The sequence below is a fragment of the Chaetodon trifascialis genome, chromosome 10 (genome assembly GCF_039877785.1).
Source record: "Chaetodon trifascialis isolate fChaTrf1 chromosome 10, fChaTrf1.hap1, whole genome shotgun sequence".
NCBI classification, from domain to species: Eukaryota; Metazoa; Chordata; class Actinopteri; order Chaetodontiformes; family Chaetodontidae; genus Chaetodon; species Chaetodon trifascialis.
The window spans coordinates 17,518,494-17,535,699 of NC_092065.1; the positions used below are offsets into that span (position 1 = coordinate 17,518,494).

The 17,206-nt window shown below is 43.6% G+C and overlaps 1 protein-coding gene across 2 annotated transcripts; it reads left to right on the forward strand.

Moving 5' to 3' along the window:
- The first annotated feature begins 379 nt into the window (after positions 1-379).
- Positions 380-16,260, forward strand: LOC139337447 (GTPase HRas). 2 transcript variants are annotated; one of them, XM_070972023.1, is made up of 6 exons: positions 380-677; positions 8,767-8,910; positions 10,467-10,645; positions 12,078-12,237; positions 13,012-13,136; positions 13,288-16,260. In XM_070972023.1, the coding sequence occupies exons 2-5, from the start codon at positions 8,800-8,802 to the stop codon at positions 13,129-13,131; spliced, it is 570 nt and encodes a 189-aa protein (XP_070828124.1). In that variant the 5' UTR covers positions 380-677; positions 8,767-8,799; the 3' UTR covers positions 13,132-13,136; positions 13,288-16,260. The 2 variants fall into 2 exon arrangements, with proteins under 2 accessions (XP_070828124.1, XP_070828125.1); XM_070972024.1 differs by having other exon boundaries at positions 410-677; positions 8,770-8,910.
- Positions 16,261-17,206: the final 946 nt, after the last annotated feature.

A 17,206-nucleotide genomic window follows, 5' to 3' on the forward strand; every position in this document is an offset into this window, starting at 1 on the left:
ATGTCACTCAAAGTTAAGCGAATAGCTCAAATGTGAAATATCATGATTCATTAGTTGTTAACAATATTTTCAGAGTTTGGTTGGTAGTTAAATTCTCACATGGGTGGGGTCCAGCAGGGCTAATTTGGACTAATGACCTTCGTATTTTGTAAATCTAGTCTACTGCCAGTCTACAGACAGTACAATAGGTTTTCATTACGACATCCAAATGTTTGCAGGGATTCCTTGTCTATTTCAAAGCGGTAAAAAGCTTTGAAAACTTGGATTGAGTAGTAAACACTTAATGTAAGATGGCCTTCACGGTGGAGTTCCCACATTTTCGACAGCGTGTGAATGCAGCAGTAACATGCATGGTAACCGGGGCGGTTCTATGTTTGATAGAGCTGGGCGTGGGCTCCACACACTCCTCATCCCCTCTTCTCTCTCTAGAAGCACATTGTTCAACGCGGGCTCATTTTGGCCACGACCAATGAATGCCTCAGTGCATTTTTAGCTACTGAAAATTGAACAGTTACTCGGACAAAATAAGGTGCAGATATCTGAGGGCGGCGGGAAGCAGAGCAAGAACATTTTGTTGCCTTTGGTTTACTGCTGAGAGGCAGCAGAGTTGAAAGATTTTCTTCTTCTTCTCCGGCAGACGAACGTCGCTCTTGTCGCTAATTAGACCTCTGCTTGTTGTAAGTATGCACTGCACATTCCTGTGTCCGAAATATGTCGGCAGTGGCTGTTTTTGTCTAATGATACCGCTTTGAAATGCTTTCAGTGCTTTGGGCGGTCCACAGTTAAAACATGTTAGCTAGCTATCATAACACTTAAATTCACGAGCTTCTGTCTCTCGAGCTCAACAACTCGTGCCTGCTTTGTAGTCCTGGCTGCACGTATGGGGATTTACAAATGCTATGGATTTTGTTGTTGTTGTTGTTTTTAAATAATGATCTATGTTGATAAACAGCCTCCCTTCTGTTCGGGTGTTGTAACTTGGTTTTGGTGGACATTACACCGCCGTTGATCCCCCCCCCCCCCCCCCCCATCTCACTTTGAAAAAGAAACCGATTGCGTTTAAATGAATTAAACCATACAGGGAGATTTACTGTCTGTGGCCTCTGTTTTTGTGTAATGTTAAGACAATCTTCACTGTGAGGTTGCCGCTGCCGAGAGTGGCCATACAGACAAGTAGGGTGACGCCCCGTCACACTGAGTAAAAACTGAACGTATCACTGCGGAAGTTAGATTCCATTACAAGGCATGTAGAAAGCTGACTGTCTTGGAATTATTTCTGCTCTGGAGGCTGTCCGTTAAAGCTGTTTTGTAAGTTTAAAATGGAAAAGATGGCAAAGACGGTGCAACTGTTAATCGTCCCTCGCTCAGGAAATATGTCCACAGAGGCTGTTAGACATGAGAGGGACCAATGTTCCCATCCCAAGCTGAAATAAATCCTCGTCACAATTCACTGGATTCATCACACGAAGTAGCCTCAGACATTTAAGTTAGTGCCCCATTTGAAACCAGCAAAAGAAAAAGTGTTTCAGTTTTGTGTTTATTCTTGGCTTTTTGGCATATGACCGACTGACTGACGCCTCTTCACATCTCATCTTTCCATCCACCACACCATCACCGCTGCTAGCTGCATCACATAGAGTAACAAGTCAACCACATAGTTTGTTTCTTATATAGGCAGGAGTACATTGCGGACCGCATGGGTTCCGTTAAGAAGATCAAGTGTTAGTCATGTGAATTGCACATCAGTGTCTGCAGAGTTCGGAGTGAAGGCAAGAATTCAGGCAGCTGGAAAACAGCTGGAGGTAGTCCGGCCAGTGGTAGAGGTGTGATGTTAATCTCCTGTCCCTTTCTCTGAACAGCTGTAGCCTGGGTGGTGCCCAGCTGCATGCCAAAATCAATGTGACTTCTCTCAATACTAAGATTTAACAAATGACAACAGCTTTTTTCTTTTACTGCTTTCACGTGTGGGGTTTTTGATTTGTTAAATGTGTTTGTGTGAGGCTCAAAGATGGTTCATGTCGTTCTCCTGAGTTGATTTTTTTTTTCTTTTTCCTTTGGAGAATTGACTAAACATTGGGTGAGATCTTCTACAGGTTGACATGGTGACCCACCATGTGCTTTCCGTGCAGAGTGTCTTCACATGCACTCACAAACTGGAGACAAATAGACAAGACTCACTCATTCCTGTGATTGGAAAAAAAGACCATTGATTAGTTTTGGGGTGTTTGGTGTCTGATGATAAGCCTCATGGCTCCTCTAACTGGCAGGCCTTTGTGTGGAGGTCAGCTGGTCTTTTCATCTCTGCTGCTGCCTCCACTGTCTCACCCTACCCGACAAACTGAAAGGATGACCCAGTGGGGAAAAGGTCACTTGTACTCCATTGCCTTTAAGAGCAGCTTGTTTAAGCATGCATGTATATACACAGATGCACGCACAAACTCTTTATGTAAATGTTTGTGAGGGGGGAAATGTTGGGAGGAGAAATTGTTTATTGAAGGATTCTCTTTGAGCAAAATGATGGTTTCATTCAAGTTTTCGTAAATTCTCTGGCTTCCTGCTCTAGAGGAGGAATTAAGTGGATAGTCCTTCTTTAAAAAACGACTGAATTACTGGACTTCATAAGATTTGCTCGAAGTCCTCACTTGTGTTTCATTGGCCTCAGAGAGCAGAGTAGTGATTCCTCAGCTGCCGGTCAACACTTATGTTTGGATGCCATTTAGGAGGATGATGTCATTGGAGAGCGGTGGGAGGGTGCGGTGGGCTATCAAGACTCTAGGATTGGTCTTGGAGTCTCAGTGTTCGACCATGATACCTCCCTAGAGAGGGTCTCCTTACCATCATCTCTCCATTAAAAATCAATTATCTCTGCAGTGGGATTGTGGCAGTATGGATTCTTTAACCAATTAAGCACTTTAATGGAGGGCAGAATGCATGTGGAGGAAGACGGCCGTTCGTGTGTCCTGTCTCTAGCGTCATGTGCTTCGAAGTGATGGAACTGTTTTCCAGGTAATGAGGCATCATAGGAGAAGTAAAGAGATGTTTGTCAACTGCAGCTATCGGTGCCACACAGCTGTGTTAGCTGGGGGAAAAAAGCCAGAGAATGTTGATCATTTTCAGTATTGATTTCTGTCTACATTTTTCAGTTTCCAGGTCGACCCCTCCCTCCTGTGGTTTTCTATGCCCTTGGCACATAGTAAGAGTACCCCCCCCCCACCCTCAGTCACTCTCCTCCCATCACCCCTCGCTCTGCTCTGTACTCGCACCCTCCGTAAGCTGTCATGTAAGATTATCCTCTTGGTCCAGGCGGCGCTCTAGGGTTTCAAAATGAACTGTTAATTTCCCAGGCTGGAGGTGACCAGCTATAAATAACCCTAAACACAGACATACTATAGTGCTCCTTGATCAAAAAGGGGACAGCTGTGGAGAGATTTGGGCGACTTTGGAGTGGAATAGGTCTCCAAACTGCAGATGATGGTGCAGCTTTGGCCGTTCTCAGGAAGCTTACTCTGTTCACCTTTGATGAACTGGTTTTGTTAGTAACTTTGTTGTCTGATATGTACATTGAATGAAACAAAGACTGCATGACCTCATCATGGTTGTATGCATAGTTACAGGTACAGGTATACTTGTGTGTTTGTTTGTGCAAGTGCAAATGTGGCCAACTGTTGCACGTCTAGGGCAAATGAGGACTTCATCCAGCAGGTTAGCCATGCACTGACAAAAGCTACTGCACACTATGGAAATCAGGACTGCAGTGGAGGGCACAACACTGCTATAGGCACACGAAATATGTAAAGAGATTGATGATGCACCGATGATTGTGATCTCCTGCAGCTGTGTCCTCATCCCTCCTCTCAGTCCTCACAAAGACCAGCTCTGTAAGAGCCCCTACTGACAACAAGTGGCTCTGAGAAAGAGACAACAATCTCTAAGCAATCTCTATCAATGATTAATTTTGCTATTCGTCTCCATACGTATGCGTGGATTATTAATCAGCCGCTGTCGTGGCCTAGTTTGAGAGAGGAGGAGATGGCATGGCTGTCTGTTTTCCTTCCTCCAGTCTCCCAGTAGCAGCCGCGGGTGTGTTGAATTTGCATTTCAGCCTGTAAATTTTAATCGTCTGGCAGGTGTGCACTTGAGATCTGGTTATGTAGAAGAAATGCAGCAACCAGCCATGTCGCAGTTGGGAGAGCTGTGGGCGTGAGTGAGTGCAGGTGTCAATCTCGTTTGGTTTTTATTTGTGTGTGTGTGTGTGTGTGTGCCCTACATTTTCATCTGCCGCTATTTAGGATTGAAGATGTGATACATAGCAATCCATATTAGTTATTGAGATGCTTTTTGTGCACGAGTTTGTGTGCATGAATATGTCATGATGAGCGGAGTAAAGTTTGGGTACGTGTGCACGCTGGAAGCTTTGGGAAGATCTGATTAACCAGTAAATACTTATAACAGAACTGTTATTCCAAGACAAACCTGAATGTGTGGGGCATTCAAGGTCACTGAGTGAGGGTATATGGTTCAGATTTGGGTTGTGGTCGGTTACAGTAGAGTGAATCAGAAGGCAACCGAAGTTGATCTTCACTATCCTGCTCTGTCAGCTTCATCTGCCAGACTGCACTGGGGATGGTCTTGTCGAGATAATATGTAATCCATGCCAGTGTTAAAACCATTACTCGACACATCACTCAGATGATCGACTGAATATTAATTAACAGTATTTCAGACTTTCAAAAAAAATCTGATAACAGTATATCATCAGGTATTCGTACTCAATCGTTGTTGATAAGGTTATGCATCTGAGTGGGACATTTTGCAGTTTGAATAGAAACTCTTTAAACTTTGTAATGGCAACACCATTCATAAAGGTCGATCTTTGTCATTTGTACTCTAATCTATTTGTTTTTAATCCTGTGAAATATCTGCCAGTGCTAATGTGTCTGTGCTAAACACTGTCTGTCACTATCTTGACTAATTTGAGGACGTATTTTGGATAGACCAAACAATTTATAATCGATTAATCAGGAAAATAATGCGGCAGGCTAAATCAATAATGAAAACAGCTCTTAGTTGTAGGCCTGATGGCACACTCCTCTGCTGTAGTGAATTGGATAAGAGAGAAAGTCCACTTTCTCCAATCAGTTTGTACTTTAACATGTTATTTTGCTTCCATGCTGTTTCCTTCACATTAAACTTGATTCGTTTTCTGACTTGTCCTCATCTGAATCCTTCCCATGTTCTTAGCTTGTAGCCTACAGTGACCAAAGGTGTTCCAGCGTCTGTCTGCCCTGCAAGGCTCTCCTCTTCGCACAACTGCTGTTTGTTTGGTTAAAGGAGGCTGCGAGGAGCTGGGCTGGCTCTGCTCTGGTCTCTGTACTCCAGCCAGGGCAGGCTGCACTGTGTACCAGGTTGATTTAGATACAGTGAGGGAAAAAGGAAGCTAAATGTTTGGCCACAAGATTGAGGGGTCAGGATAATTCCCTTCCTGTTGCACTTGAGAATTATAGCGGTGAGGGTATTTTTACAAGGTGGCTGTTGTTGATATTAGTCATGGTGCTCAGAGCTACCTGTTCCATTAAGGCAAGCGATGGATTACTGGATTACTGGTGTGTGTGTGTGTGTGTGTGTGTGTGTGTGTGTGTGTGTGTGTGTGTGTGTGTGTGTGTGTGTGTGTGTGTGTGTGTGTGTGTGTGTGTGTGTGTGTGTGTGTGTGTGTGTGTGTGTGTGTGTGTGTGTGTGTGTGTGTGATTGAATGAGAACTGCTAAATAGCTATGTTGTCAGTTAGCAAGTCTGCTTTTTTGTCAATCATTAACATCAGTGAGCCAGTCTTAGTTGTGGCTAATCTTAGTCTGCACACACATTTGCACAGTCACTCATCCACAGATCTCAGACACCAATAACAAGAAGTTAGTGAGGTGAGCACAGATTCTGTTAATACAACGCCACACTCAGTGAAAAATGTACAGTAGGTGCATGTCTGTTACTTTTGACTCCCCACGACTGAATTAGCTTTGAAGTTTTAGTTTTCTTTGGATGTCTTGACTGTTAAGATGTCCACCTGTTACTCCTCTCTTTCTACAAGTCAAGTTTAAGATTCGCTCCAGCTGTATGTGTATGTTTGTGTGTGCTCCTTTGGGAGATAAAACACTAGAGAGAGGGTGTGTATGTGTTCTGCTCAGCCAGTCTAAAGCACTGATGTTCACCCGTCTGTAGTGACCAAGAGGTTTGCATAACAGAGCTACACAGGGTGTATTTTATTCTGGGGACGACAGTTGGATAAGGTAAAGCAGAACATGGGACCTGGGGTGCTCATGAAATGCTGACAGATTGATTGGACACTCCAGCAAGTGGTGCAGGTTCATGTTTTTCTTCTGCTCACTTAAGAAACATTCAGCAAAATGAGACACTGTCAGGCCAAGCTGTTTAACCCCACATGACCTTATCTCACTCTGAGCTGCTTCATCTGAACTGCCAGACAGAATACTTTTGAGGAAGAGAAACAAGGCTGCTTTGGCTGTTAGGGTGGTGCAGATGTAGACAAGAGTATGTACAACCCAGAGTCCAAAAAAAGCTGGGACGCTGTGTAAAACAGAAATAAAACAGAAAGCGCTAACTCGCTAATCCTTTTTGACATAAACTCAGTTGAAAACAGTCCAAAGACAATCTATTTAATGTTTTACCTCATCAACTTCATTTATTTTTCTAACCATGTGCTTATTCTGAATTTGATGCAGCAACAGGTTGTAAAACTGTTGACAGTAAACTCAGTTCATTTGCAAATGATTGAATTGTGTTTTTATATACATTCTACATAATGTTACATTCCAGCTTTATTTAATTTATCAATTTTATTTCTATATATATTTTTTCACAACCTGGCCTGTACCAGGGCATGATGTGATTCTTATGTCACTGGCACCGTTCAGTTAAATTAATGACTGAAATCAAAAAGTATAGATACCTAAAAATGGCTAGATTTGAGTTTTTGGTCACTATGGTCAAACAGAAAGTGAAACTAAACTGCCGCTCAAGTGCCATTGCATCCCGTGGCGGTACTGGAATTCCCAGTGATTTTCCTCTGTACTCTGACATCAGAGATGACATCGCTGTGATGATATCACCTGACCACTCATTGTTGTCTGCATGTTGCCAAGCTGAAGCCGTAACCACAGGAGGCTGCTGCGGTTGTTACGGGCCTCCAGCAGACTTGACTTGTGGTTAGCCATAGGTTTGGTCACACTAGCCTGAGCTTGCATTTGATTTAATCTTGTAAAATCTCCATGAGGCCTTTGTGTCTTTCCAATTCTGACTCATCATGTGCCATCATGTCTTGCTGAAGGGCTGGAATTGGGTCCTTTTGAGGTCATGGATTTCTTAATTTTGTGGTAAATTTGAAATAAGCTGAGTCACACTTTGCCACTGTCTGTAATGGAAACACCCACATGACTACTTTCTCTGCCCACTGACTCAACACAGCTGGAATTTCACTGGCCAGCAGTGTAGTGCGGGTCATGGTGATGTCAGGGAATCCGTGTCTGTCTGTCTGTCCGTCTGTCTGTCTCTCTGTCTGTCTGTCTGTGTACTGCCTTGTGTCTGTGCATGTAGATACATGTGTGGTTCCTGCTGACTCGATAGTTGTCACTGTGGTATCTTCTGCAAAATTTTCCACATTTTTTGTGCACGCCTGGTCTTTCAGATTAAATCTGGATTAGTAGTTTTTCACTGATAACTCAGAATTGTCCTTGAAATCCTACCTGTCACTTCTGTCAAGTCTGTTCTGCCTCCAAATACCCTCTAGGTCTGTAAAGTCTTGTAAAGGTTTACCTGTGTTGTGTGACTTTTAGCCAACAGGAAACAGATATCACTTATGTTCTCTCTAGACAGACATGTTTCTTTAATAACATGCCTTGATTTATAGTGAGGGCAGCCCTGTTGCGTCCACTAGACCTATTAAGTGGGTTCAGTGAGTCCATAGGGGACAACTGCAGGCACACCTGGAGTCATAAAAGTCTCTTTTAGGCCTCTTATTCTGTTGCTATGACTGATCTCTATGGAAAAAGCAAGGCAAACCAGCAAAAACCAGTTTGTCACAATAGCTTACATTTGTTAGCAGTAGCATTTAACTCATTGTTGAGAGGACCAATTGGTGCAGATTGTTCTGAAAGATATCAAACTTTTTACACATTTTGCTCTCTAAAATCTTTTGTTCGGTGTGTTTTTGTCATTGCTCTATTTTTTTGTCGTATTCATTTATTTCTGTTTATTTCATCTATGATAACTGGCTGTGGCATCTGTTGCTGAGGGTTCACAGGTAGGCATCAGTAAAGTGAAGCCTGAGTCATGATGGTCAGTCTGTCAGTGTCGCTCCCCGTCTCCCTTGCTGCCTCCCCAGCTCTCCCTCTCATACACAGTCTCTGCTGCTCACGCTGAGCGGGAGAGGATTGGAACATTGAGTACCTTCAGCACATTTTTCACATTCCCCTTTGAGGGTCTCAACCTCAGCCTCCACTATACACACACACACACACACACACACACACACACACACACACACACACACACACACACACACACACACCACTAATGTTACTCACCACTAATGTTACTCACCACTGGACAGTAATAGTAATAACTGTTTGCTTTGTCTGTGCCACAGGTTGTGGACCGCATCATGGACAGTTCAGTGTCAGACAATAGCTTGTCAAAGCTCTTTGTATGTCTGTCAGAGTGTAACCGGCACCTTTCTGTGCTCCCTTTCTTCTCTCCAGCAGTGGTGTGTGTGGTGAGCAGCAGCGGCAAAGATGACGGAGTACAAGCTGGTGGTGGTGGGAGCTGGAGGCGTGGGCAAGAGTGCACTCACCATCCAGCTCATCCAGAACCACTTTGTGGATGAATATGACCCTACCATAGAGGTATGACTCTCTTCTGCATGTTCTACACGTTTTTCTTGTAGGAGGCATCTTGGGATCTGTGGTGAGAAGATGGTGAAGGGTTGGTCACATTGAGAATACATTTTTTCCAGGTTTTCCTTCAATAGTTATGGTAGAGCTGCATGCATTAAAGCTGCAGTAGGTAACTTGTAGAAAAGTACTTTTTTGTCATATTTGCTAAAACTGTCCCTATGCCCAGACAGCAGTACATGAAGTCTGTGGAAAAAAACGGTTCCATTGGTCCCACCTACTGCGATTTGCAAGAATCCACTGCGTCTGACACAAAACAAACAATCAGAGCCAGAGGAGCATCTGAGGGAGTGTCTGACATCTGTCAATCACTACTCACACACGCTGTGAACCACCACCTCCCTCTGCTCATGCTGCTGGCTGACGCTCAGTCAAACAGCTCTAAGCGGCGGCAGGAGGCTAGTGAAAGCTATGGCAGAGCAACAGCCACCCGCAAAGGAGAAACTGCTCATACTGCCACTGCCAACAACAGCATATACAGCTAAGACAACAAATAACCATAAAGCTAATATGGTGATTGTTACAGTAACACTCCGCAGCACATATGGCATGTTAGCAACTGTGATGTAGCAGCTGGGCAGAGTTAGCTTGTTTCCGATGCTAAGGCTAACGTTACTGGTTGTCACGGCTTCCGCACAGACGCCGCAGGGAGGAGGGGCTTGGAGGCAGGGCATGAGTGCAGCAGAGAGGGAGGGGGAGTGACATGGAACTTGTGTTGGTTCAAATTTTCCAGCTAAGTCTGCTCTCTTCTCGATCTTACCTACTGCAGCTTTAATCTGCACACAAATTTACAGTGTATATGTCAAACGTCCACTCCCACTTTCACCGCTGAAGAATATTTCCTGGACCCCAGTGAGACGACAGCTCAGTCCAAATCAATGTAATTTAAATAATGGAATGCTATGGCAGTTCTCCAAATTGTCAGGCTTGCAAGAAATGTCAAGTTTTCTTTTCAAGAAGAAATGTTTACCCCGCCCCCCCTTAATTCTTATATTTTCATGAAAATAAGACACTGAACGACATTGCAGACATTGCTAAGAGGAGAGGGAAGCCAGTGAGAATGTTTTCTCCTCTCTTTTTCTCCCTCTCTGTCTCCACTCTCTCCCTCTCTTTCTCACCACGCCTGCCTCTGGCCAGACAATGTTCTTTTTGTGTGTTTGCATTCCTGGCCCCTATGCTCTAACAAACAAAGGGACGGCACTCCATGTTTTTGTGGCGTGCATGTTGGAAGGCTAAACACTGGCTCCGATACCCTGCTCCTCTGACCTCTTGATGTTCATTTGACCTGGAAGTCACTGGGGTTTAATAACAGATACCAGTTAATACACAGTATATGTACATGATGCTTAGCATTGAGCAACCAAAGCCAAGGATGTGACAGCTTCAGTGACAGGCCCACAGTTTCCTCAAATCTCTCCTGAACATCTCTTGTGGGTCTGCTAACTCGCACCTTTGACTGATGTCTTTACCGCCTCTCTAACTGATGGAGTTTCTCCTATTTTCTGCAGGACTCATACAGGAAACAGGTTGTGATTGACGGTGAGACCTGCCTGCTGGACATCCTGGACACTGCAGGTCAGGAGGAGTACAGTGCCATGAGGGATCAGTACATGAGGACAGGGGAGGGTTTCCTCTGTGTGTTCGCCATCAACAACACAAAGTCTTTTGAGGACATTCACCAGTACAGGTGTGTGTGTATGTATGCATGCGTGTGTCTAAGAGTGAGGCAAAGAAAGAGGGTCAGATCATAGATCAGTCGGGGTGGAGCTCTGACATGAGTATGTTAGTTCTCTTCTAAGGTTGTGTGTGTGTATTTGGAAATGCAGTGTGTTGCAGGGACTCCCATGGGGTCTGGGTGGAGAGGGTGTGCATATGCATGTGTGCCAGCTCTCTGCAGTAGTGGGGTGATGTCATGCTGTAGCGTTTAACACGGCTAAAGAAAGCTTAGCCCCCAACAGGAGGATTACAGCATGATGCCAATGAAATCGATCCCGACTCAATTAGAGGAGCGCGGAGAGGTAGCACTTTCAAGGACAGGGAAGGAGACAGGGAGGCGGGGTGGGAATTCAGCTGGAGATGACTGTGTTCTCTCTCTTTCCCACATTTTGTCTTTCTAATCACATTAGAAGCGCACTTGCCAGTCTTACACGTGGCAAGTAAAAGAGGCTGTGTATTAACTTTGCCACCTCCTCTTAGAGATTTGCAGGGCTTTTGAGTGTATTGCGCACACATTTCTTTGGCTTGCTGCCATTGCAGCCCAGCCTTTTTTGTGCCTAGCTTTAACACAACTACTGGTATCACTGTTAAACCATTGTGGAACTAGTGAAAAGTATGCATGGATCTTTGGCTGGATGTGAGAAGAGGTGATGGGCCGGTGAAAGCCACTGAGTTATTGAAAGATCTGTTGTCTGTTTTACAGGCAAACATAGTCAGAGGCATTCTTTGCAAAACTTCTTCCTGAACTGTTAACACACACTCGCATGTCACCTGCTTGAAACTGAGCACTGCATTTTGATTTTATTTCTTTTTTTAAATTCTTATTTCTTCTTCTATTAGACTTGAAATACCTGCATCACCAGAATATAACTAGCGAGTATTCTAAACAGAGTAGCATGTCTGCTTTGACATCAAGACTCAGAGCCACTGTGCTCATGAACGCCATCAGCAGTGTTGACTGCAGATGGGCAGGGCTGACTGTAGTGGATGCATCCTGCTGTACTGTGGCTCAGGGAAAGGAAGGGCTGATCTGATAGATTGATCTGACCCACTCCTCTCACTCAGTCCCCCTGGCTGCTTGGCGTTTGGCGCTTGCTGCTGTAGTGATGAGGTAATGCTGTTCACCGCCTGCCTGTTGTCCATCCCTCCCCCCCTCCCTGCTTTCCTCTCCACCTCCCTCCTTCAGCAGTGCAGCACGGCCCAGCACCGAAGGGCCCTGACTCTTCCTCAGGGTCCTAGAGCTCCCTGGGTGGTTGGCTCTCCAGTGGTGGAGCTGCTGTTGTTTATGAAGCAGGGAGGATCCCAGACGAGATATGTCACTGTGATTAAACAGGGGTGGGTTCAGGAAGAGTTTTGCAAATGAAATGTCAACTGTTGCGATTTTCTTGTTTTATATTTCACAGAGAACAGATTAAACGTGTGAAGGACTCAGACGATGTTCCCATGGTCCTTGTGGGAAACAAATGTGACCTCCCGGCACGCACAGTAGACACAAGGCAAGCCCAGGAACTCGCCCGCTCCTACGGAATTCCTTACATCGAGACCTCTGCCAAGACACGACAGGTAGGCAGTGAACAAGAAGCACCCACGTACATACCATACGCGCACTTCATGGAATAACCCTTTTCTTTCTCTCTGTTATTCTATATCACCTTTAAATTTCACTGATATCTTAATTTTTGTCCTCATCTTTACGAGCCACAAAACTAAATGTGCTGAATCTGTAGTCTGTAGTCAACAAATTCTCATAGTGCTCTGGTACAGGCTCTGCCATTTAACATTTTGCACGTGTGTTCGTGCACACGAAGAGCAGTGAATGGCCCGTGGCATGATGTGATTTGTGTTGCTGAGAGCATTTTATTATGCTGCAGGCAGTGACTCATAGCCAGGTTACCTTGGCTTGAGAGCAGAGCTCCAGTATTTGAAAGGCCTCCGTGAGGACAAGTCACCGCACTGACTCACTGTCACACATTATTCAGCTGCGTACAGTCTGTCAAATTCATCACTGAACCTGCACGAAGTCTGTCATATGTAAAGAACTAAGCCATAACTTCTTCTTAATCATTATGATTTCTTGATTAATGGTGTCTGAAATTATCTGGGTTGCCATGGTGATGTTGCCAGGCCTCTCAATGGTGAGTACACCTGAGAGGTTTGCTGTCTGTGTACTGTACTGTACTAAAACATGACCATTGTAAGTACCTAAATTGTTCTGTAACCTTTTTCTGTCTGTCTGTCTGTCTGTCTGTCTGTCTGTCTGTCTGTCTGTCTGTCTGTCTGTCTGTCTGTCTGTCTGTACGTGTGTGTACGTGTGTGTATGTGTGTGCGTGTTTACAGGGAGTAGAGGACGCCTTCTACACACTGGTTCGGGAGATCAGACAGCATAAGCTGAGGAAGCTGAATCCACCTGACGAGAGCGGTCAGGACTGTATGAGCTGTCGCTGTGTGGTATCGTGATGCAGGTGAGACATTTTCTCCAGAAACACGTTCCATGGGACATGTTGCTCATCGTAAATGAAAACAAATGTGAAACCATATCTGCGTCTGTTTTCATAGTAACAATAAAATGGCACTAACATCTGTGTCCTCTTCTTGTGTCATTTCATTCCCCAGCTGACCATTGCACGTCGAGGAGAAACGCTACAGCGCGTAGTGGCAGCATGGACTTAAAGATAGAACGATAAAACAAGTCAATGATGAAATCTAAACTTTTTTCAAAAAGAGGACGATTGCAGCAAAAGCTCTCAAGGAAACCACCAGAGCTGACTGAACCATAGACCTTCATGGAAAGGAGGATCTGGACTGTTGCCTATGTGGCTACCTGAGTTAGCCTCGTCCGGCCCCTTTTTTGGTCCACACGTCGACCTGTGAGCAACACCACTATTGACTGTTTGCCAACTCCAGTGTGGTCTTGCTGGGTAGCTCCACAAGTTTCCTACTAACTTATTGTTTTCAGTCTCAACACTGGTCTTAAAGGGGGTGTCTCTGACCTCCGCCCACCTTGAAAGCCTAATTCCATCCCCCCTGCCTGCCCACTGGAAGGACTGACTGACTTACATGGAAAGGACTGGAAAGGACATTTAGTTACCCAAACACCTCTCACACAAATTACTCCCTATTCCTCTCTACCTGCCTTTGGTTTCCCTCGAATGGCTGTGTAGTCCCGTCATCATACTGGATGCAGAGGGTGGGGGCTGACTTGGGAACGAGTATAATTTCTTCTTGTTTAGCAGTTAGCCTAGCTGTAAAAAATCTTTTGATTTTGTTTTTGATATGGAACATTTATTTTGTGATTATAGAATTTGAAAGTCACTGAGCAATATGTGAGCAAGGGTGTTTATTTCAGACGGCACCTGGTTTGACATTTTATTCATGACCTGCCTGACGTAGTTTGGAATTCCTTTTGGGACAGAAATGTTGAATGGAGAGTATAAAGACAGATGGATTTGCAGAGTGCGGCGGCCTTCTCTCCTTACAGATGTTTCTTTGCTGACAGTTGTCCTTGTGGAATAATAATAGTAATGGCTAGTGTACTTAGGTTCTGGTGCAATAGGATTCTTTACTGTACACAGAGTATTGGGAATAAACCACCTCTTATGGCTACTTATTTTCCTGTTGTACTTTGGTTTAGAAAGGAGAGGTACCATGCATGAAAGTGTAGTTGTCATTTTTCCAGTTGCTGACGCTGGAGAAGGTTGCCTGTAGAATAGGAGGAAAACCCGACACTTGTACAGTTACACAATAACAGGTTATGGTTTTAGACAAAATGACAACCAGTTGATGTTTCTTGCATTTCATTTAAGTGACTGTATGGTGCACAACTCTTGTTTACTACACAGTAATAACAGCTGTTTTTAGGTGGCAAGAGTCGCTCCTTGTGGATTATAAGGCTCAGGAATCAGGGTCCAGGAAGGTCTCACCTAACGTTCCTGGAAACCAGGCTTAGAGGATGTCACCAGTTAGCTTTGCAGAGTGTAACGCACAAGTCCTGCCTCAGAGTCAGTTTGTTTGTTTGTTTTTTCCCACACACCATACTATCCTCAAACTGCTCCTCTTTCTCTGCCACCTCAACTCTACAGTGGAACAATAACCGGTCAGGTGCTAATCATGTCACAACTATATTTACTGTGTACGTGGGACTATTGTGTGTAATAGGTGATGGATAATGGAGTGCATTGCTTGTTTCTTAATACAGACTAGCTTGTGCTCTCCATGACTGCATTAATTTGCTGCCTACATGAAAAAGACTGCTCTGTGTTTACTTTGCCTTATCTGTTAGCTAGTTTGTACCTCATACAGTATATGCAGCAAGCTCTACCTGAGACGAGTATGTGTTCTGTTGGCTGAGTCGTTTTTGTTTGATTGTGTGTGCAACTAAAAAAAAAAAAAAACATAGAAGTGTGCTGAGTTTAGACATGCGCTGTATAGAATTTGAAAGAGGAGTCCCTAAAAAAGAAAAAACACTACACTGATTGTTTAGAGAAAAACGTTTTTTTTTTCTGTGATGGCACGTGTGTCTGAATGTGATTCTGTTTAAGCAGACTGAGTTTAAGAGAATTCATTTGACAAAGCCCAGTGTAAGCCAAGCTGTCTAGCTCGCGTGTTCATATGATGTTTCGTTCACATTACACTGGAACATGTGATGGAGCTTCAGAGGAATTGCTGCTTTTAGTGCAGTTTAAGCTTTTAGCAGTTCTGAGGATTGGTCATGTGTGATAATAATGGAGTTCCAGACACTACAGGCAGGTTTTGGCAACAGACTTCAGATGCAAACCTCAGACGTCTCAGACCTCTTCCATCAAAGACGTCAAATGTTCTTTTGCCATTGTCTCCTTTTTAAGGGAAACAGAATTTTTATTTTCTGATTTTGTACAGTTTAAAGTGACTCTTTTTCACTCACAACATGGCTTCGAGAAATATGACCAGTCTAGTCGCTGTGTGGATGGTAGCAGTCAAGTTTTTATCAGTTACCTGTTCATTTCTCTGCTTGGAGGAAGGATACGAACTGTGAATGTGTTTGAGTCCTTAGATGTTGTTTGAAAGAAGCCTCGTGTTTAAAATTTACAATATTGAAATAATGCAGGATTTTGTTCCCTAGTCCCAGTTTTGGCTGTGTTGTTCCTAACATTTATTTTTCACCCATTTTACTCAAACTTTTTAATGGGGAAAAAAAGTGTGGCGTTTGTAACATGTAATAACAGTCCTGATGGTATGCCTGTCCTCTCCCTGTCGATCTATTACATCCATGATAATAATCCCATAGAATTCCACAAATCTATGTATTTAAATTCCCATTGCATTAGAATATCAGCGTCATGTTGCTGCAGGGACACTCCAGCCAGCAAACCACAAGTATACTGTACATGTCAGCAAACCTGGCAAGCATGACAAAGACTGTACTTACCACTGGGAGTTTTGCACAAGGATACAGTGGAGTCAAGGGCTTGTTTCTCCCTTGCAAACTGTGGAATGGAGGCGTGGAAGAAATTTGTGAAAATGTCAACTGTTTAGCTATTTAAGATGTATTTACTCTTTGAAAATGTGGCAAATGTATTGCAGGACAGGAATAAAGATGTCAAGATGAAACCGTGTCTGTGGTCTGGCAACCATCTAACTTTCACATCACGCTTCTCTCAAATTTGAGATTTGCTGCCACCTACAGGCTGCTTTGTGTAACATGTTTGAGAGTGTGACATAGACGGGGACAGATATTTGCTCAAAAACACCAAACAAACTGTTTTTCGTCGAGCGCAAACACATCTGAAATATGTAAACGTTCTTGACCAGTGTTTTGTTTGGACGGCAGGATCATCATGCACAATATGGTGTAGTTTACACAATGCTGGCAAGACCAGCTGTGATTAAAGCTCAAAGAGCAGCCATAAATCCTGTGTTTACACAAGAGTTTTACCATCCGCAGCACCATTTACGAGATGTTTTTGGTTCTGCTTTGTTAAAGTTCAGTTCATCTTTTCCTGGTAAACTGGGGTGTTGATATCAGGTCTGACATTTATGTGGTAAATATTTGCCTCTCTATCCAACCGATGCATGACCGTTTAAAGAAAACAACTGCATTGCACAGAAAATAAGGAAATTGTGTAGTTTTTCTGGTCACCTCTAGTAACTGAAAAGGAAGGAGGAAGTATGGACGAAATTCTATTTTGAGGAGTGAATGAAGGTAGCTGGATGAGACGTGGCGTAAGAACATAAATGTATTGTAATGTTACATATTCTCTAATGATATATGAAGACATGTTAAATCAAATGTCAAATCTGTCAGACGCAGACTGACCTAATTGTAAAGATTCAGCCAATCTCTACTGATAATGTAAAAGCATAGTAAGCTGCCATCAAAGGTCTCTCTTTAATTACTGCTGGTTATTTATGTTACTATGTTTATGACATGTGAATATGATTGTCATTATTGGTAGCACTTTGCAAATATAATTCTAATTGCTAAATAGCTGTAAAATAGTGATAAACAAGCCATATGAAAAAATCTGAATGCTTTTTTCTAATCCTGTTACTGATC

Bases quoted from the DNA above. Each gene is read 5' to 3' on its own strand.
- LOC139337447 (XM_070972023.1), top strand. From the start codon at position 8,800: ATGACGGAGTACAAGCTGGTGGTGGTGGGAGCTGGAGGCGTGGGCAAG. The intron at 8,911-10,466 runs GTATGACTCTCT...TATTTTCTGCAG, and splicing joins AATATGACCCTACCATAGAG to GACTCATACAGGAAACAGGT. The intron at 12,238-13,011 runs GTAGGCAGTGAA...GCGTGTTTACAG, and splicing joins CCTCTGCCAAGACACGACAG to GGAGTAGAGGACGCCTTCTA.